Below are 22,667 nucleotides of genomic sequence, written 5' to 3'. Positions count from 1 at the left end.
TGCAGCGCTTCCTTTTCCCCCAAAGCAAACTCAACCAAGGGCCAGCAGGATCTACCCAGGCTTGCTAGAGAAAGGCCTTCTTCTCTTGGTGTGAGAGCCTCTGACAGGGAGGGTTCTAGAAAGACCAAAGCCCAAGGCTCATTTGTAGGAACACAATAGCAGTCCCCTGAATCCTTCCTGGAAACACTGTTCTACACACTGAGAAGTCATTAGTTCTGTGCTGCTTCCTGTGTGAGGCAATAAAACCTCGGTCTCATCTGCAACATCCTGGAGCTATCCACACATCACATGTAGAGGACATGAACGCTTTTCGTACCCAGTTGGTATGAGCCAGGCAAAGCCGTCTGTCCAGGGAGTCATGGGACAGGGAAGGAAGTCAAATGTGCTCTATTCTACAAACCCCAGCAAGGCCTGAGTGAGGGAGCCCAGGGGCTAATGACACAGGCCTGGACAGAGTGTCCCAGTTAAGTTCTGCTCCTCATGAACAACTAGGTGACCTCGGCCAAGTTATGCAACGTCTCTAAACCTCCCTTTCCTTATTTGCAAGGCTGGGATAAAAGTGACACACACTTCATGGGGTTATTATGAGGGCTTATCAACACTAAACAAAATGCCTGGTTTAGGTAATTAGAGCTTGGTGAATGTTATTAGCTATTATCAATGAAAGTGCCCAGCTGCCCTGGCTAAGATCCCCTCCTTGACCTCTGGAGGGGATCGATGGAGCCGGGAGGAGGAGAGCCTGTGGTTCTGGATAAGAACTTCCTTTCTGACTCATCCTTCCAGAGCAGTTTCTCATCGGGGTTCCAAGGCCCTGAAATTCCATCAGGTTCTTCCTTAATATCAAGATACTCACCCAAATTTTGTGTGGGTTCACTTTTCAACAGCCTTGTAGTTGCTCCTCCACTCAGGAGGCAATGGGGCTGGGATTTGCTACAGAACCAACCAAGGCCATCCTTGTGCTTGCCGATCAGTTAATGCAGAGTTAGGGAAAACACTGTCCTCTGCTGTGGATTTGGAGGAATCAAATAGGAGAGAAAGCCAAAGAGGCTGAAAGGAAGTTCTTTGGAAAGAAGATGGGAAAGAAGCAGCTCTGAGGGAGTCTGCCACACCAAACAGTCCCTGTTGCCAAATCTCAAGAGTCACTAGGTCGAGGCAGGTGGGGCCACTAAGGCAGGGCACTCACTGCTGTCAACCTTCCCCCGAGCCCTGACTACATCTGGGCTGCCCCTTTCATACTGCCTCTAACTGACACAGGGCCCAGGCCAGGCAGGCGAGAGCCCACAACCCAGGGACACAGCCTTTTCCAAGCAGGGAAGGCAATTCAAAATCCCTTGTGTGCATTGTCTTAAAACAAAGAATATTCCAGATCATCCTAATTTCCCTTGAGCCCAAAGTGAAAAGAGTCAGGTATAGAGAGTTGAGCTCCACCAAAGTAGTCTAAGACTCCTTTAGAGCGCTCAGTTGTCTCAGAGCCCAGTGGGGGTGTGGTTGCCATGACAACCAGTTCATGACTAAGGCTTTGGCATAACTTTTTATTCTTTAATTTTTTGTAAGATTTTACTTATTTATTTATTTATTTATTCTAGAGAGAGAGAAAGAGCACAAGCAGGAGGGGCAGAGGGAGAAAGAGAAAGATTCTCAAGCAGACTCTGTGCTGAGTGTAGAGCCCAAAAGGGGGCTGGATCTCATGACCCCAAGATCATGACCTGAGCCAAAACCAAGAGTCGGATGCTTAACTGACTGAGCCACCCAGGTGCCCCTTTGGCGTAACTTTTTAAATCCTCGTATTTCCAAGGGGGTTATTTGTAGATAACCTTGAAGAACACTGTTTTGTGGTTAAAAAAATCAGAACAGAGTGGTTTCAAGCCCGACTTCCTACACAAGGACCTGTATTCCAATGGATGTTGTCAGTCTTCATCCACACCTCAGATTTTATCTGCACTATACTCGGGAAAAAAAAAAAAATCCTCTGACCTTCCTGTGTTCCTTTGCATTGAACCCTTCATTAAGAAGCCTAAGGGTTCGGACTCTGGTGGGGTTTTCTTAGTTAGAACTTAACAGAAACAACAGGTTTGTACACATGTAGGACTTAATAAAAGAATATAGATTTTAGGCAACGATAAAAAGCTTGTAATATTCTGCTTCTGCGGGGTTCATCAGAGGTGAGCTCCGGGGACTCAAAACATGTCAGATTATGTCAGCAGTTTGGGGACTTGTGGAAATGGGATCTCAAACTGCACACACACAGTTAGTATCCTGGAGGCTGGTGGAAACATAACGGGGACCATGTCTGCTGACCATGTGCTGTGAACTTTACAATCATTATCTTCTCTCACCCTCACAGACTCCCAGCAAAGTGTTATTGATTCCACTTTATGGATAAGAAAACCGACGTTGAACAATATTTAATAATTTGTTCAAGGATGCACAGCTTATTAGCAATGGAGCCAGGACTTGACACCGTCTCTGTTTGACCTGAAAGCCCATGCATTCAACAATAGGGCCATTATGCCTCTAGTTACAAGAGCAGGGCTTGGGAAACATGACCAATATCAAAGTTCAGTAATAGGAACTGCTTGTACGCATGGGGTCACAAGCTCAAATACCTTCAGGTCAGGCAACATAAGTGAGTAATGTGGGTTGGGTGAAAATATTAGGGAATGGAAGACTGGGGCAAACTGAGAAACAGAGACCATTTTCTTTCTAAAAGGGGTGCCCCTAAGCATCTCCATCCAGTCATCAATATTACATCTACCAAAATTTTCAAGAGAAACTGGAAATGTGATTTACCTGTGAAAACTTTCCATTTTGAAAAAAAATGGCCACAAAGTCCTTCGTTAACCCCTACAAGCAAACAAGATACATTCTGGATGCCTTTTAGTATCCTCCATTCTGGACTAAACTCCACAATGGTAAAACCTCTGTCTATCATCCCAACTCTCATAGCCCCAGGCCCCAGCACAGGGTATAAGAATTTAAGAAACATGTGTACAACAAATGAATGAATCCTCAACTCAACAATCTGGAAAGCGGTGAAGAAGGACTAAGCTCTGGCTCGTGAATGAGAGTCCTTTCAACAGAGCCACGGCTGCCCATTGGATGGCAAAGAGACAATGCAATGGCCAAGCCCACACGCGTGGGGAGCAGCAAATTTTGGTGGGGGGCAGGAGGCTGCTCACATTTTTCCTTCCATAAGGCAAAGTTGACCTGGGAACTGGGGGAGACTAAACCACCCTCCAGAAGCTAGAGTTATCAGGGCAGGGAGGGCTAGGAATGGGAAACCTGAGCTGTCTTTCCTTACCTAGTTCTTCTTTTCCAGTACATTCTCTATGTGCCAGTTATCCAATCTGTGAAATGGAATGGATGGGGTATACAAGTCCAAAAGATGGAGGAAAATAATGAATTCATGGACAGTAGGTTAGTTGGCAAAATTTTTTACAGAAGGACATGCCTAAGTACTCAGTGCATCCTAGAAATACGATCCCAAGAAGATTCCGATTCACCTTCGGAAATCCTTAAATATTTCTGGTTAATAAGTTAGATGAAACAAATCAACAAGGGAGTTTCCCAATGAAAACCTGCCAGGTCTCAATCTATCTTAGTCTAGTTTCAAATGTGAGAAGTATCTCATATTCTCTATGCTTTGAATGTATCTATATGGTTTTGTTTTGTTTTGTTTTTTAAATAATAACCCCAAATCAATAGTCAAGCAAAAACTAAGTCCTCATAAAAAGATGTGTTTCCAACTCTGCAACTAAACTTCCCAACATATTCAACTATAAAGCAGACCTCACTGGCAGGACCTTTGTTCTGAGACAACAAAGGGAATCCTTTGTACCCAAACTGTCACCAGCTGCCACTGTCTAGAAGGGCAGCTCAGTGGACAGGCTGGACTTCTCTCCCATGCTGGTGGCCGGGTTCTCCCAGTCCTCACTGTTGACATTGCTGGTGTTTGAGCTTACCTGCCATCCCTGCAACCCAGGACACACATTCTTTCCCTAGCTCCAGCTGGTCTTCCTCTGGCTCCCACATTGGGATTGTGGTTGAACAATATAATTTTTTCAACTAAGGAGACAATATTACTCAAGAGCCAACTGTCCTTTCCAACTCTTCCTCATCCAGGAGATGAGCCTTGCTTGCCATCTTTATTAAATAGCACAACGCTCCCCTCTAAGAAACCCAGCAGGGACCACTTGTGATGATATTAAAACCACCAACTCCAGCTTCCAATCATCCCAGAAGTGTCCCCAGAGCACTGTATCATCTTCTTACAGTTTCAAAAATAAGAATACCGACCTTCAGGAACAGTGGGAGGAGATTCAACAGGCTCTGCTGATGTTCAGCCGGGCTCCCATGAGCCAACTTCTGGTATTCCAGAAATTTCCTTTCTAGCATCTCCCAGAGAGCAGTGGGACCAGGAGATTGCCTTCCATGTAGGAAGTCAGGCTGAGCAACATCAGGCTGGCCCTCGGTTTTGGAACCTGGATACTCAGCTCTGTCTTCAGCCCTTGAAACGTCTTCTACCTCCATGCCTTAGCAAAGCAGATCTGAATTCAGAACAAAAAACAAAAATGTCAAGTCCTGTCATAGCACTTCCTGATGAGGCCGGGTGTGGGACAAGGTACTGTACTCACTCGGTTCAGTTCCTTTTGAAGATGGTTCCGCTAAGAATCTGAAACTGAACAGACGAAAATAGGAAGACTTTTTTTTAAAAGAGATTCTGACTTAGATGTGACTTAATGGTGACAATCTAACATGTGCCTGGCACTGTGCTGGGCTCTTTACACAGACTCAGGAAAGAAATGGGTATGTTTTCTTTTCTCTGTATAAGGAAGGAAACTGGCTGGGCCAAAGGCATATGGGCAGCTAGACGTCCAGTTGAAATGCAAACTTTCCACACCAAACCTGGGGTTTTTTTGTTGTTTGTTTTGGTTTTGTTTTTGCCTGCTGCTGTTCCTCCCCTAAAAGGCTGAGTAAGTTGAAGGGATATGTGCAACTGTCACCAATATTTGTACAGGCCTGTAATTCTGTATCATCAATGGTAACTTCCTTCAACCACATTAGTCTGAAAGGACATAGGTTCTTCACTCTCAGCATTATTTGATTCACATTCCATATTGTTAGAGAACTTTGTCTTCAAAAGGACTCTTTAACCACCCCCATGCTAACTTAAAACAGCTCCTTTATTAACACACACAGGGGTGGTGTGTGCAAGCTGCAGATCTTGGGTCAGTAGGCAGGAGGACAAGAACTTATGCAGTAAAAATAGCCAAAGACTGATTGGCCAGAAGGGTAACCTCAAGAAGATGCCTTTATTTGTGTCCTTGACTTTCAATTGTCCTAGTCTTTAGTTGAGTCATGACTGACTCAGCACAGACAAGATTTGTTTGCTGCGTGTCAAGAGTATAGGACACTCCATGTGGGGCCCGGAATGCCCAGGCTTCCTGCAAAAATCCCTCCCCAACCACAATGTCACCATGTAGGAGTCCATTCTGGAATCTGGCCAGTGACCAACAACCACCAATCATGGCATAGCAACAAGAGGGATGGGCACACAAAGATGGATCCACCAGTGTTCTGCTCTGGGCTGCAGCAGCTGAGGGCCGATGTCATGCTTTATTTTTAGCCCAGCATATGCTCCCTGCAGGCTAGAATGGGAGTGGATAAAGGGTCATGTGGCCAGACACACTATCCCTCTTTGAAACATTCTCACCCTTTATGTAGACAACTCCATGAGTCCCTCACGCTTCTTCCAACACACGTGCTTAGTACTCTCAAACTTCATTTTCTTATTACAAAAGCCATGTGAGTTCAGTGTCAAAATAGGAGAGGAACCAAGTATCGGGAAGACTATCAAGTATTAAAACAAAAAGCATACCAGCCTTGAAAATTCCCTAAGCAGACAGAACCAGTTTAGTCATACAAGCAAAGCTTAATTTAACTTATTTTGCAGAACTAACTTGCCCTCAGTTGTCTCTTGCTTACACATCTGGAAATCAGGAGCAAAGCTGAAACTCTTTTCCAAGATTGATATGAGGCAACCATCGACCAACTGCCTGTCATTTAAGAAAATTCTAACATTACAACCACTTGCTGTGAAAAATAAAGTCACTGCTTTCTCACTATCTAAGCTGCTTTATAACCATATACCCCTGAGCCTCATTCTATGTTTTGGGTTGAGTGTTCCCACTTTGCAAACTGTCTTTTTTGGTGTGTGCACAATCAATTTTCACTAATTACTATTTCAGTGATGCACTGGTTTTACTTTGGCTGTTTCTGAGTTTTTGATACCAGCTTGCCTATACCAAGAAAAATGGCTGTTGGTATTCCAGCTTTTATCTATGACTATGTTGTTTAATAAAAAACATCCTCCTGATATTGTTGAAGCAAACTTTGAATTTATACTTTTGCTTTTGATGGTTGGTTGGCTGGGGCTTGGTGGGAGTTTTGTTTCTTCTGTTGGGGTGACCCTCAGGAGCAGGTGGTGGGATGCCTCTTCCCTGACCTGGACCAGGCTCCTGTCTGGTTTTGTTGGTTTATTATTCACTTATTCCTCGGCCCTCCATTCCCCACTTGAATTCCCTTCTTCCCCACCCTGCCCACCCTGCCCCACCCCAACATGGGTCCTTCTCTAACATGGCACAGGTGACATGCTTTCTGAATACAGGCAGTATGAGTTCCCCGAATGACCTTCTGCATCTTTTTTGCAGCTCACTTTTTCGCTCAGTGTATGCCTTCAGACCTACCCATGTGGCTCTGTGTTTGTCAGCTTTGTTTCTTCTAACTGCTGCCCCATGTTACAAAGTGGGCATCACATACCTATCTGACTTGTTCACTCCGCAGTCATGGCCAGATTGCCCATGACTTCCCGTACTGCACTCAATTTTGTTCTGGACATTCCCATGCAGGTCCCTTCATGGGGCTGCGTGTGACTGGCTCCAGGTATGAACTTGGGAGCAGGAGGGCTGAGTCAAGGTTATACACCTGCTTACTTTAACAGAGTACCACCAACAAAGATGCTTCCAGAAAGCTGGCACCAGACCACGCTTTGCCCACAGCCTCCATCTCACCAATTACCCGGCTCTCTAATGTCTGCCAATCCGATTGAAGTAAAGTGATCCCTCATTGTCATTTTAATTTACATTTCTCTCTAATGAGCCCGAGCATCACAGATGCCTCTTAGCTATTTGCAGTTCCTTTTCTGCGAACTGACTATTCATAACCTTTGCTTATTTTTCCTTGCCTGTCTTTTTCTTATTGTTTTGAGGAAGGATATTCTAGAAACTTGTCCCTCGTTGGTTTTAAAAATCACAAATATCTTCTCTCAACCCATTTTTCTTACAAATTAGTTCATAACTTTTTTGTCACAAAAACATATCATGAATATTTTCCATGTTGTTAAAGACCCTCTACATCTTCATTTTGAATGACTGATGGTGACCATAAGAGTCATGTTGATCCTTCATTTAATTAATCTCCTGTAGGCATTTAAGTAGTTTCAAATTATTCACTGCTATAAATAATACTATAACAATAGGCTTTGTGTCCAAGTCTTTGTATGTATCCGTGATTAAATAATAGATTGTAATGCCTTCTTAAATTCCTACAATGGAAATAGCCAGATCTTGACATGTATTTTTCTTTAAACACTGCATCAATTGTATAGTCCTCTGACCAAGAACACACAAGAGTTCACACTTCCTTACTTATCATTTTTTAATTCTTGCTTACTTGGTAGGTTACAAAGCAATGGCATCTCTGCTGTATCCCGCCATGTATCTTGCTGTACTGTGTTTCTGTCTGTCTGCAGCTCAGTCTCCTTCAGGGGTCCCTCCAGTGGCTTTCTGGAGTCAGATGACAAGTGTTCTCATTTCATGAGCTCCCTGTAGGAGACCTCAGCTACTCCCCTGAGAGCCACACATCCACTGAATGTTAGCTCCATGAAGGAAGGCACTGCACCTATGTCAGTGGTTAGCATTGCATAGATGCTCAACAAAATGTTACTGTAAAAATGTATGAATGAATGGACAAACTTATATACTGATGGCACCCAGACCTCTCTCTGTAGTCCAGACCCCTCTTCTAAACAAGTTCTCTTTTCTCACTTTAAGATCTCTACTTGGATTTCCCCTAGACTCTGACAATCTCTATGTCCCAACCAAACCACCAACTCCATCATCAACAGAACCAGTCCCAGGTCCAACACAGACATCCCAATGCACAGGATGGCCATTAGGGCCAAGCTAAGTGTTGCCTCCAGCACAAAAAAAAGTCATGTTGTAACCACACCTTCAGGCGCTACTAATAGATCCATTCAATAACACCCCTCTGCGGGCTTGCCGCCATGCCACATTTTCAGACCAAGCAGGTGAGGAGATAAGGTGAAAATATGGTCCTGGGAAAAGTGGCTGGATATCCAGGGGAGATATCAGAAACCACTTCAGATTTCCTCTGAAATTAAGAAGCTGTATTTACTGAAGTGAAATGTTTGAATCATATTCTCTTGAATAGAGATGTTTTCAAAATAAGAATTTCTAACAAAAGGGGATCCGTGAAATCCCAGGGAGAAGTTGTCTACCTCAATTGTTAGGCTGTGGCCATCCCCCCTCCTGGTTCTGCCCATCACCCGAGACCTACTTTATTTGTAAGAGGAAGGTAACTGGGAGTAACTAACCTCTCAGGGCTATGTGACAAATGGCAAGAAGAAATCATTCTAATCCACTTCATTATCAAAAGTGCCTTCTTACCTCTGTAAGAAGGTGCTAACACTTTCGTATCCTGGGCAAAATGGAATAAGTTGGGGGTAGGGTCACTGGGGTAGGGGTGAGGGTTTAGAGTGAGGCAAATAAGACACTCACCTCAGGCACAAGATGTAAGGGGACCCAAAAAATCTCAGTAGCCAAGATAAATAACGTTTTAATGCAGTATCTTTAAAAATCAAAATTAATGCCAAAAAAATCCATGATGAGCAAACATCAAAATTTCAAAAAGAGCCAGACTCTCACCCAGCAGATGCCTGACCCCACCCACTGGCCTCACTTGATAAGAATGGGAGCTGAGGGCATTCTGTCACAAAAATCAACAAGTTGAACAAACACCACTCCAAGACTTCCATAGATTCTACTCTAATACACACAGCATAGCAGCCACGAGCAGAGACTCTGGAAGCAGATCTCTCCAGTTTCAATCAATGGGCTTAGACCAAGTGGAGGAAACATATCATGCCTGTGTCCTCATTTATAAAATGGGACAATAACAGGACCCCTCACACAGTGCCGGGATTAAGTTAGTGCTTGGCACATGTCATCATTAGGATGGGGGGATAGACGATCATTTATTGGTGCTTCTATAAATGCCGGCACCACTTCACGTAATCTTCCTACCTTCCAGCAATGTCAAAGTTATCAGCCTCAGTCTGCAGCTGGTACCGAGGCTCGGAGCAAGGAAGTGACCTACCCAGGGCCCCTTTGTCAGTCAGCAGCCAAAGCAGAGTCCATCCTAGGTCTGCAGACAACAATGCACACTGGAGGCTAAGCTCAAGCAAGGGCTGGTTTGGGGCCCTGGGTAGACAGAAGGGCTTGGACACGTGCTTGGCAGGTAACCCAGGCTGAGGGAAGGCGTGCCTCCCTATAAAGATTTCTTGAAGAGATGGAAATTTGCAGGGCAGAGCAGGGCCGGGGTGGGGATGGGGTGAGGTAAAGGGAAAGATGGCTTTGGCAGAACCAGAGGACTAGAAGCGGTGGGGAGTCCCAGGGGTCTCCAGGTCGCATCTCTGCCAGTGAGCTGTTTCCCAGTCAGGCTCAGGGCATGTGACACACAGCACCGTTTAGTCATGGTGCCTCACTCGCCCAACCAGGCAGGCTAGAGGCCTTGCTTTCCTGTAGCATGCATGAGGCAGCAAGAGAGAGGCACTAGGCAGGAAGCTGCCCACTCATGCAGCCCCCAAGCACAGGGGAGCCTCAGGGCTGGGAGGGGAGGGGTCCCAGGGCAGGGGTCCAGTCCCAGTTGGGATGCTGTGGTGCCTTCACCAAGTGATTTCCCCTCTCTGACACTAGCTTTCTCCTCATTGAAAGAGCCTCGGTAATCTCAGTTCTGCCCTCTGGCCTTTATGCATTGACCACAGAAGAGACATGAGGCAGTGAGTCATTGCAGACTGGCTGGAGAGGCGCCTGAGGGGGCTGATGGCCTGTGGCTGTGTGTGGTGGGCCAGTGCAGAAGAGGGGTTCCTTGTCTGTGCATATATGCAGGGAACCAGAGGAGGAGGCTACAGTGACAGTACAGGGAGCGATTCCCAGGGAGTGGCCACGTGTGCCCCCAGAGATAGGGATCACTGCCCGTCCGCACTCCCACCCCACTTACCCTGCATAAATCCACAGCATCATTAGAACTCTGCTTAGGGACGTGTCAGAGGCAGAGGGCCCGGGGCATCCGGCTTGTAGCTGCGCACTGGAGGAGAACATCTGGAGCCTGGAGAATCAGCTGGGTTGCTGATGTTTGGGCTGCTAAACCAGCGTTCTATTGACTGTTTCCTCCCTGACTTTCTGAGAAGTGACTTGCCAACAGGTGAAATCTCCAGATATAAGATGTGATTTAGCAGCCCCCTTGGAGCTAAGGTGCCAGGAAGCCATTCTGGGGAAATGGAGCAAGAAGATGTGTGGAGCCACTCTTTAACACGGCAGGTCACAGGGAAGCCTGGGACTCAGTGTCTTCTGTGGAGAAGCTCAGACCTTGTGACAAAGAGCTGCTATGATATGATTTGAGGTAGAATTCCTCCCCTTGTTTCTCATCAGCATACGTGACTCTTCCTGCCTGTGGGTCGTACACCCCGGGGTACAGAGGCATACCTGTTTACCATCTACATCACAGGCAATAGCCCCCAGGCCCCGGATCTGGGGGAGCCTCTAAACCAGACGATACAGAACAGAACAGCAACTTCCCATGCATGGCTATAAATGATCTGTTTTCCTTTCCACTCGTTCCTCGCTGCATGTCAGCAGACCCAAACTCTCTTGCTCCTGTGTCAGCAAGGACCTGGCCTAGACCTAGAGCTCTCAGAAAAAAAATAACAAAGCCAATCTTTGTTATTTTTAAACACACGGGCAAGGTGGGACTAGGCCTTGCTGCCTCTTCCCCACCATTTCCTGCTAACAGGAGAGCTGACAAGTTAAAAGTAAATTGAAAAGGAGCTGTTGTAGGAGAAGTTACAGTAATAAGGACGCTCTGTTCCCTCCACATCCTACTGTAGTTAATCAGAAGCACTGAGGCAGACACTTGGTGGACTGTAGATTAAGACACTGAGATACCTATTAGAATGTCTCTAAAAAACAAACACAAATTGTTAAGTGTTGGCAAGGATGCATAGACACCAAAACTCGCACCCTGGCTGATGCGAAGGCAAATAGTACAGCCACTTTGGAAAGCAGCTTGGCAGTTTTTTGAGAACGTTAAACACATACCTACCCAGCAGTTATGCTCCTGGGTGTTTACCCTAGAGAAATAAAAACTTACATTCATACAAAACCTACACATGAATGTTTATAGTAGGTCTATTCATAGCTGCCCAAAACTGGAAACAACCTAAATGTCCCTCAGGGGGTGAAGGAATATACAAACTCAGGTATATCCGTACAATGGGATGCTCCCCCACAGTAAAAAGGAACACACTACCAATCCACGCGACAACCTGGTGGACCTCAAAGGTCTTAGACCGCGTGACAGGAGCCAGTCTCAGAGGCTACATACAGTGTTATCCCATTTCCATGACATTCTGGAAAAGGCAAAATTCCCGGAACAGAAACTCCATCAGTGGCACGAGCACCCATGAGGCGTGAACGTGGGCAGTAGATAGAGATGTCACCATCCCTTTGCTTCTGCCTCTGCTGGAGGTTCCCCGAGAGCCTTGACATCGAGTCACAGCGCAAGGACCCCAGCCGCCTGCGTGCTGCCTGCCCCAAGCCCTCTTCAGTTAGCAAGTGTGCCCACCTTCTCCATCAGCCAAGGGCTGAGAGCTCCCACCGGCGGAGGAACCGTGGAGCCCAGGGGCCTACATCCTGCCTCAAATGACTCGGTTATTTCCAGAAGTTGAGGACTCCCCCATGAAGACTAAAATGGGGACTCTGATTGACAGGAACTGGGCAGCCTGCACCTGCCACGGCCTTCATAACTTCCTTTTTCTGATTCCAGTCCCAGTTAGTACACACCTCTGCAGTTTGTGCAACAGCAACAGAATGTAGGAACTCCCTGTGTCCTGCAGGAAGCTCCCTGGTTTTGTATCTCGGTATGTGCACTGACTTCCACATTGCCCGAAATAGCCGGGGAGCAGTTCCCCTGGCCAGACCCTCCAAGCTTAGCTGCAACCGAGCTGTCACCGTCTGCACAAAAGATATGGGCTAGCCGCAGCCCACGGAACAAGAAGCCCAGCCCCCCTAATAGGGCAGCCAGTCCATTGTAGGAGCTAGTCGGTGGCTTGCTCTCCACCGGAACCTAAGGAAGTGCTGCTCAAGGACACCTGGCCATCACTGGATGAGCATCTACTGGCAGAGCTGTCCGTGTTCTCTAATCTTAGAAAACTTGTAAGGTAGATATAATTATTCCCATGACACAGAGGGGGAAAGCAAGACTCAGAGAAACTGACATTCAGAGAAAATTGGTAACTTATCTGAGCTCAAACTCCTAATAAGCATCAGAATCAAGGACAAACCCAGACCTCTCTGGCTCCGAAGCCCTTCACGCCCGTCCACCAGTCCAGGTTGGCACAACACAACAGAGGTAAGCATATATCTTGAGGTCACCTTGGGCTCTAGCTGGAAACTCTTACTGCTAGCAGCCCTGCGAGGGTTCCCTGGCTGGACGTGCAAAGGTCCTGCTGATCCCTGGCCGAAGGAGGTCTGGTGCCCGGTCTGCCGTGTGGTCCCAGCTCACACTGCAGGCCAGCTGGCCCAGAACCAGAGGATCTCACCATCCCCACAGGCAAGAGCTGATCTCCGAGAACCACAGAGGCCCACAGTTCCTGAGCCCGGGCCCGAGGTGGGCACCCTCCGGCCGGCCCCTCCTGAGCTGCCAGCAGCAGCACACCCAGCATTAATACTCAGCCTCCAGAACAAGCCACCGGAACTGTGGCGCTATACAGCTTTCTCTGTGTGGCGGGTCGTTTGATTATTAAACATGGAAGGAATGGAACTGCCCCTGGTCCACACCCTCGACTTGAAAGCTCACACTCAGGGGTGCAGGTGACTCACTTCCCCACCTGTAACACGAAGCACCTGGAATAATGCTCTGTAAGGGTCTGTCTGCCAATGAAGTTTTACTTTTCCCAAATTAGCTTCATGTTCAGAGCCTTTACATTCCTCCTCTGACACTTGGATATGTGTTTAACCCAAAAGAGTGTCCTATAAGCTAGTGAGTTCCTGGATGTGTCCAGGAATATTTTCTTACTCAGACCTAATTCTTCTACGTGCACAGGAAATGCGAGAATGGCCCTGAGGAGGATCAAAAGGAGTTAAGGAACCTCAAAATAGTACACGAATGGGTGAGATGGATTGCCTGCCCTCTGCGGGGCATCTCCTGGCAGCCCAGGGTGAGCCCGCTGTTGCTTCATCTCTTCCCCAGCCTTGCCCTGGCAGGCCTCTCTGCCTCCAGTCTCCCCACTGTCTCCCACTCATCCCACAGCAGCAGACTGAGGAGCACAGCTCCATCACGTCACTCCCTTGTTCTATTATCCTCAATGGCTCCCCATGTTTCCAAGGAACACTGTCAAGCTCTTGGCCCTCAATGACGTGGCCCAACCTCCTTCCTTGCCTCACTTCCCACTGCACCTCCAATGGGGTCTGGCCAAATGAACTGTTTACTCATAATCTGATCCTTTGCCTTTACTCAGGATTCTCTCCCTGGGATGCCCCTCCTTTAGCTCCACATAACCCAGTCTCATCACCTTCCAAACACAGCTCCTGGCTGCCTCTTTGGCCAGGCATCCCTGATGCCCCAACCGAGAAACAACCCTCTTCTTTCCAACTTCCAAACTCCCAGCACCACTGAGCTGTGCTGTGATTAGAAAGTAGTCACTACCAGCACATAATGAAGCAGGAGAGCGAGGTTCTTATCTCACAGAGTTGAAGAACGAATCTCGCGAACAAAAGAGAGTGAGCAAAGCGATAGAATTTTATTAAGCAAGGAAACAGCAAAATCTCTCAGGAGTGAGAGGGATCCCAAACAAGTTGCCCCTGAGGGCTTTTACGGTTGGTCTTTTATTGAAAACTGACCAGGGAACTTAAATCTTTTTAACGTCTCTACCACTGATAGCACCATTGAGTAAGGACTGGTGATAACATCTTTAATGGCTTACTTCTTCTTTAGGGTCTGGTCATTTCTTGTGGTCACAATGTGAATACCAGAAAAGACCCCACATCTGACGCCCAGGGCAGGGTGGTCTGGTTTGTTCTCTTATCTCTGGTTTTGTTAGGTCACAGCATTTCTGGGATTTGGGGTGAGCCTGACCAGGTCGTCCCCTATCTATTCCTCCCTCCCTAGGCCCCCTCCCCCCACTTCCTCAATGACAGCACTTCCCAGTCTTCAATCCTACATCCACACTACAAGATCTCGCTTAGTAATTACACCCAGGTGTTCAGGGTTATGATCACCTCCAGGGGCAGGTGAAAGGGGGAGCCTGGTTGTGAAAAGCTTGTGCCCCGACACCGTGTGGGGAGTCAAGCAGAATAAAAGTGAGTCCCAAATTTATCAGTACGTACCGCCTATAATAACTGGAGCACCCAACACTTTCTTCCTTGTGTGATCATTATTCATGAATACACTTTCTCTTTCTCTTTCCTACATTTCCTCAACTCCAAGTTTCTATCAATGATAAAATGACACAATTATTTAATTGTGTGGGGGGAGGGCATCATCACATTAAATACACATGTCAAAGTCAGAGGGGGAGACGAACCAGGAGAGATGATGGACTCTGAAAAACAAACTGAGGGTTCTAGAGGGGAGGGGGTAGGGGGATGGGTTAGCCTGGTGATGGGTATTAAAGAGGGCACATTCTGCATGGAGCATGGGGTGTTATGAACAAACAATGAATCATGGAACAGTACACCAAAACAAATGATGTAATATATGGTGATTAACATAACAATAAAAAACTTTTAAAAAATAAAAAAAAAAAAAAAAATAAATACACATGTCAAAATTGAGACTATTCAGACACTTAAATTGTGTGAGGGAAGAAGTATTTCTTGGAACCAAGGTAATGTTTTAGATGGGAGATTCTGAGAGAGATCCCTTCTGCAAAGGGAAGCAGTGGAATCACTCCGGGGGGGGGTAGCTTCCCCCCATTAATTTACATAATTAAATGTTTCCTGGAGGCAGGTATGTGAGAGCTTGTTTGGAGGTTCTAGCAGGGGAGCGCAGCTGCTCGTATACCCTTGACCGAAGAACGGTCCTCCTCTATCGGGGAAGGTCGTCCTCTGCGACCGAGCGCGCAGCTTCCGGAGGGACGCGCATGGAGTGGTGAGGGAGGAAGGGGACACCCGCCTAGCCAGCCAGATCAGTCGAATCAACCCTGGCGATCAATGGGGTGACAGATGTCGCAGTCAGATCGCCCTCACACTAAAAGTTACAAGGCTCTGTGTTCTGACTGCAGAGTACTGCCCCTGCTTCGTTTGTTTTTTTCCCCTTTTAAATATATGGACTTTTGCCCATCCTGATTGGATCCTCCTGGCAGGAGTCCCTTCCCCCCCGGCACCCCCAACCCCGTCCCTCACCCCTGCAGCTGCTGCACGTGCGCTGGATGCACTACAGAGGTGAGAGCCTCACGCACCTATGAAGGAGGTGGACGACCCCCCGCAACCACTCCAGCAGAGGGGTGCTCTGCATGCTCTGGGCAGAAACACAGGAAGAGCAGCAGGGTCACTGGGCCCTGGTTTAGTCCGTCCATCTCCCAGCCAGCCGCCCCTCGCTCCTCCATCTGGTTCCCACCCAAAGAGTGGAAGGAGGAAGGCTGTGGGCTCACTATAGCATGCTTCGACCTTACTGACTCCTGATATGCTCTGACCAGCCTCCCTAACAGTTTCTTCATGTGTGCATCTTTATTCATCTGTGCTTATATATCTCTTTATATTTTGTGCCTATCCTTTAAAAAAGCCATATTGGAGTGCTACTTGGGCGATATTGTTATTACTACTGTTATTATTAATATCATGTTAAAAACACAAAAAGTAACAGCTATTTGCCTTTTTTCTGCATACTACTTTTCCCGTAGTATATTTGACTTATAACTGATGTATGAACTGTTTCATTGTATCAGTCGTCCGTCATCATATCATAAACATAGGCTGTGTTGCCTTTTCCCTTAAATTATCAGGTTTAATGACCAACAAGTGTGCTCTTGGTCAGTTGCCTATAATTGACTCTCTCACTCGCTAGTCACGGGATGCGTGGGATGTCTCTGCTGCTGTTATGGGCAATGCTGGGATGAAAAGGATCCCCACACAATATTTTTGTGAATTATCTGCAAAGATGAATTTTCAAAAAAAGGATGAACCATTTGCTAAAGGGGAAGAGCAGTTTTCACACTTCTGCCAAACCTTGACTATTCCTTTCCAGAAGTGTTTCCTCAAATCACAGTGGTGGTGGCACCTAATTCAAAGTGCACAGGCTTTAAGTTCAAATCCCAGCTGAATCACTTACTGTCTGAGGATGAAGGACCTTACTTCTCTGAGCCTCCATTTCCTCATCTGTAAAATGGGAGTAACGAAACTGAGCTCCTCGCGGGGATTAAATAAGATGGCAAATACCAGGGCCCTACCCAGTGTCTGCTTTATTTTAAGTACTAAATCCATTCCTCTTACCCTCCCTCCATACTTTCTTTCTCCCTGGAATTATTTGGGACAAGTGGCTTTTCACTTCTCTGGCTTCGCATCCTTCTTGAGCTGTGTTTCCCACAAAAGCCTCTGGCCATGGAACATGAAGTACCTCTAAAGGGTACTGCCCAGAAGGAATACAAAGCCAGCCACAAATTCAGGCCACATGCGTAACTTAAAATTGTTTTGGTAACCACATTTAAAAAGTAAAAGTAAGGAGCCGAAATTAATTAAGCCATTTATTCAAATATATTTTTAAAATATATTTTATTTAACCCAGTGTATCCAAAATATTATCATTTCAATATGCAATCAATATTCTTAAGTATCAATTAGTTCACATTCCTTTTTCTTGTTGTCTGTAACATCTTTGATATCTGATGCGCATTTTACACTTACAGCACATCTCAGTTTAGACTGGCTGTATTTCAGGTGTGGTTCGAGGTTTCTGTGTTAGTACAGGTCTAGACTCTGAGATGTAGCTTCTAACAGGTGTGCAGATGCTTCAAATGGGGCCATCAACCAAGGGCTTATGAGTGTTGCCTGGAAACATCATTTCAGTTGCAAAATGCCCATGTATTTTGATGGTTTGCATAACAAATGGAAATAAATGCAAGTCCCCACTTGGCAATAAATAAATAAATATAAATAAAAAAAATTTTTAAAAGCTCTATAGTGTGGCTCAAGAACTCTAAGGAGCTCATCTTCCTTCTTTCCCTGCTGCATAAGATATCCCCCCTCTACCCTCCAGGTGACCAGGCTGTCTTACTTTTCTACCATGAGGGTCACACGGGGACAGGGGGTGCCGAGACTTCATTTCTACACTTGGTGTCTAATATACATCTCTACCTTTATCTGTTCAAACCTACATTCTGGAATAACCACCACTTTGTAAATATATTCCTTCTGCCCCTTGACCTAGCTCAAAATGTGACAATTCCATTCTTCCTGCTGCTCTGGAGTCATTTTCAACTTCCCTCTCCCACATACTACACTAAAACATCAACAAATTTCACACTCAGAAGGTATCTAGAACCTCAGCACTCTGACACTTCTTTTTTTTTGAAAGATTTATTTATTTATTTGAGAGAGAGAATGAGAGAGAGAGAGTACATGAGAGGGGGGAAGGTCAGAGGGAGAAGCAGACTCCCCGCTGAGCGGGGAGCCCGATGCGGGACTCGATCCTGGGACTCCAGGATCATGATCTGAGCCAAAGGCAGCTGCTTAACCAACTGAGCCACCCAGGCGCCCCTTATTATCTCTACTATCACTTTGGAATGAGCCATCAATACCTCTAGCCTGAATTAGTACAACATCCTTTTAACTGATAGTCTTGCTTCTTCCTTTGCTACCCATAGAACAGCTAAAATGATTCTTCTTTAAAATGCAAGCATACATCAGCAAGTCAGAAATACATATTTTAGTGACAGTTAAAATGGTATAAAAATATACACCACTTAGGAATAACTCTAAACAAAATATGCACTATTTTATAGGGAAAATTATAAAATGTTATTTAAATATTTTAAAGAACGTCTAAATAAATGGGGATATAAACCATGTTCATGAATTGGAGGAGTCATTTTCATAAAGACAGTATATCTCTCCTAATTGCACTTTCAATCAAACCTGAACATAGCTTTTTTGTAGAGTCTGATAAACTCTTTCTAAAATTCATATGAAGGAAGAACGTACCAAGAATGTCAAGACAGAACGGAAGAAGAAAAAAATAGATTCTTTTCAGATATCAAAATTTGTTATAAGCCTAGAATAAATCATTACATAGTACTGTCAAAAGGATAAACCAGTGGACAGAATAGAGAGCCCAGAAACAGACCTTCATATACATGACAACTTGATTTACAACTGAGCTAGTATAGATCAGTGGCTGAAGAATGGCCTTTTTATTTTTTTTTATTTTTATTTATTTATTTATTTATTTTTAAGAGAGAGAGTGAGCACAAGTGGAGAGAGGGGGAGAGGGGGAAGCAGACTCCCTGCCGAACAGGGAGGCTGATGCAGGACTCGATCCCAGGACCGTGGGATCATGACCTGAGCCGAAGGCAGATGCTTAACCGACTGAGGCCCCAGGTGCCCAAGAATGGCCTTTTTAATTAATGGAGCTAACACTCTTGGCTATCCATATGGGAAAAACAAAATAAAATAAAATATTACCCTTTATCTCATACCATACAGAAAAATCATTTTTAGATGGGACAAAATACTTAAATATAAGAGGCAAAATTATAAAAGAAAATAATAATGTAAGAGAATAATTTTATGACTTCATAGTGGGAAAGAATTTCTTAGATAACACACGTATATCACAAAAGAAGGTATGGATAAATGAAGCTCATTTGAGATTAAGAAATTAGATTAGCAGAACTTGCAAAGGATGTAATGAGACAAGGCATGAACAAGAGAAAAATGTAATATACATATCTGACAAGGGATTAATATCCAAACATGTATTAAATTATAGAAAGTCAGTAGGGTAGAAAAGACAGATGATGCCAATGAGCAATGGACAAAAGATTTGAACAGGAAAAGTAATCCACAATAGCCAATAAGCATATAAAGAGATGCCCAACCTTAGTAATTCAGGAAATGCAAATTAAAAACCTAGGTAGATTGTCATTTTCACTAGATTGGCAAAAATTAAAACTCCAGCAATATCAAATGTTGGTGAGGATGTGGAGCAACAGAAACTTAAACGTATTGCTGATGGGTGGGTAAAATGTTACAACTGGTTTAGAAAGCAATTTGGTATCATCCAGCGGGGTGAAGATATGTAAACCTACCAATTCCACTTCCAGGGCATATACCTTAGGGAATTCTTGCACAAGTACCCCGGGATATATGCACAAGGGGAGTCCTAGCAATACGTTCTAGTGCTGGAGCACTTGACAGCTTATAAGAGAAAAACAAAAACCTAAAAAAAAATCCCAAGTGCCCACCAGAATTAACTTGGGGAAATATATTGAGATATATTTATATACAACAAGTAGTAAACATGAATGAATTAGAAGCACATGCAACAATATGAAGGAATTCCAGAACCATAATGTGGAGCAAATGAAGCAAGTCTTAAAGGATATTTAATGCCTATTTACAAAGTCCAAAAAACATGCAAAACTAAATAACACATATTTAGCAATTTAAATATATGAAGCAAAACTATAAAGAAAAGCAAGGGATCAATAAGCGCCAAATTCTGGACAACCAAATTCTCTGACGGGAGAGGGAGAAGCTAAGCCTATGAAAGACCTCAAAGGTGCTGACGATTTAAAAAACAAAACGAAACACCTAGGTGATATTTCTTATACCCTATATGCTGTTTCTAAATTTTCTTTCCTACTTACTCACCGTTTAGAAGTTGCCTAAGTCTGGGGGAGTACAGCCCACGTCCTCACGCTGAACAGGAAGGCCCTCCCTCACCTGACCCCGTGACATCCCTCTCTGGCTGGGTTACCCAGCCTGCCCCTCACCACCTCTGCCCTGCTGGCCCCCACCAGGCCTCCTTGCACTGCACCTTGACATTCTCTATTCCCCTGCCCGAGAATGCTTCTCAAGAATCACAGGGCTCAGACCCTCCCTTCCTTCACGGCTCCACCCAGAAGGCGCACACATTCCCGGCCTCCCGAACCCCTGCTCCCAACCGCCTGCTCCCCAGCCCACTGCACCAAGCAGCACTGGGCCCGTCCACTGGCCCCAAGGCCTTTAACAGTGCTGGCAGGAAGTGGCTCTCCATAAGTGTTTCTCAAATAATTGAATGGGTGTTTTTGCAGAATATCATGTCCACATCGAAATATCCTTGGAAAGAATAATACGTAAAATCCCGAGTTGCTGGATTAGCTCCTCATCACTTGAGAGAAGTTGGGACAAAGGATTGGTTCAGTGTTCTCTAAGGTATGATTTCAGAAGAGAAAAGCAGATTTTCTGTGAGCCATGTGGTCCTGCTTATTCAGATAACGCTGGCGTTTCTAGGGCTTGATGTGGTAATTCACGAGGAAAGGGAGGCCCGAAGAGGCGCCTACTTACCAGACCCGCGGGAATGACCACTGGACCTGGACAGAGCTAGCTCTCTTGGTGAATGGGCTGAAGTGGCCCACGCGGCTCAACACCCTTCAGAGGCCCGTGTGGGGGCTGGGCAGGGGGGGCTCACAGTGATCTTCCTCCCTCCATCCCTGGGATTTAGCACAGACAGGCCCACATCCAGCCTCTCCCAGGTGTGGCACGTCACCTTCCTTAGCAGAAGCGTGAGGAAGGGCTTGACCTGAGGGAGGAGGATGAGGAATGAAGCTGGAGTGCAGCCTGGCCCAGCAAACTCCCGCAGTGAGAGACACCCCAGCAGACCCAGGCTTTTGAGCGGCCCCCACCACCTGCACCGCCCATCCGGCACACACTTCCTGCTCATCAGCCCACCTCCTCTCCCACATCCACAAGCCCAGATCAGGCACTGGTTGTCATGTGTGCTCCCATGCCCAGCTTTCCCGGAGGCGGCCAGTAGGCCCCTCCCTGACAGACAGGACCTCCATGCCCACCTCTGGCCCGGCATGGCCTGGCCGAGAACAAGGTGACCTACCCAGAGGTGTGGTGGTCAGGGCCTGCAGACGTCAGGTGGCATGGGTGCCCCCAGCCCCAGCCAAAGCCCCTCAGGCCTGGGGGAAGAGGATTCAGCCAGCATTGTTAGTCTCCAAAAATGTTTCACTATGAATCACTTGAGCTGCGTTTCTGCTCATTTCCTGGAGAAAGCAGAAGTGGAGAGTCAGCAAATGCCTGCTTCTGCCCATTACCCAGACATTAACAGAACTGCCTGAGTTCTGGCGGGTGACTCGGGCCCTGTAGAAAGGCCCCTGAGGGCAGTATGCTCAGTGGTCAAGCACTGCTGGCTGGGGCCAAGGACAAAGAGGAAAAGCTAGTGAATAGTGGACACACAATTTAGCCCTGTGCTGTCCAGCTGGACTTCCCCTTGAACCTCTGGTAAAACACAGACAATAGTGGTGCTTAGGTGAATTTAGTTAGAGATGCGTCTAAAGTGCATCCATGGACACTGCATGGGGTCATCAGCCTCCTCTCTCTCAGGCCCAGAGAGAGCTTTTCACTTGGATTCCTTCCTCCTGCATCCTCAGACTTCTGTTGTACTACTGACCAAAGGAGTCCTCCAGTGTTAGATGGCCAGCTGTGGGTAACATTGAAGTCATGATGAAATAAAAGTTTAAATAATAGTATGAGGTCCTCTGAAACTCAGCAACACAATGCTCTTTCCTTCAGGTATATTCACTTGAATCATTTCATATCACCTATCCACAACATCATCCCTGTAGCATCAGCCAGCATGTCCACCCAAACACAATACCTCCCTGTGCCACATGAGCAAAAGCGGTGGGTAGCATGAATGCCTGATCCTTACAAGCTAGCTCATCACCTGTTCCTAGTTCACAACCAACTGACCATTCATAAGTAACTAGAAGTGAGGGGCAACATCCTTTCTTATGGGAGGCAAAAAGGCTCTGACATTGGTTCAAAAATGAAAACACAGTTATAACAAAACTCAACTCTTGCCAGTGTGAATGTGCCAGGAGACAGCAGCCAAAATGGGAGAACTGTCCAGTTTAAGCCCTAGGCCATATGCCCCTGCTGACCTCAAGCCCATTCCCCAGAGAGGGCAGAGGTACTGGCATGCTTACTTGAAGCTTTCATTTCATGGGTACAAAGGAAGCTACACTGGAAGCTGGAAACCCGGAAGCACAGGAGGGGCAACGTGGGGTCACCCTGAGACATACCACAGTGCATACAGCAGCACAA

At 46.0% G+C, this 22,667-nt stretch overlaps 1 protein-coding gene across 4 annotated transcripts in view; it reads right to left on the bottom strand.

Annotated features, from left to right (window-relative positions):
- Window positions 1–21,568, bottom strand: part of WDFY4 (WDFY family member 4) — a 296,192-nt gene extending 274,624 nt beyond the window's left edge. For all 4 annotated transcript variants that reach the window (XR_004819647.1, XM_027595872.2, XM_027595873.2 and 1 more), the window contains exons 1-2: window positions 21,445–21,568; window positions 4,297–4,547 (exon numbers count right to left, since the gene is read on the bottom strand). Coding sequence is in view for 3 of the 4 variants with exons in the window: in XM_027595872.2 (XP_027451673.2) it covers window positions 4,297–4,530 (234 nt within the window). In the remaining variant the exon portion in view is untranslated. The remainder of the gene's footprint in view (window positions 1–4,296; window positions 4,548–21,444) is intronic.
- Window positions 21,569–22,667: the final 1,099 nt, after the last annotated feature.

Source organism: Zalophus californianus, chromosome 15 (genome assembly GCF_009762305.2).
Source record: "Zalophus californianus isolate mZalCal1 chromosome 15, mZalCal1.pri.v2, whole genome shotgun sequence".
In the NCBI taxonomy this organism is placed as follows: domain Eukaryota; kingdom Metazoa; phylum Chordata; class Mammalia; order Carnivora; family Otariidae; genus Zalophus; species Zalophus californianus.
Note: the sequence above shows the minus strand (reverse complement) of the source record. Positions and strands in the feature narration are given on the sequence as shown.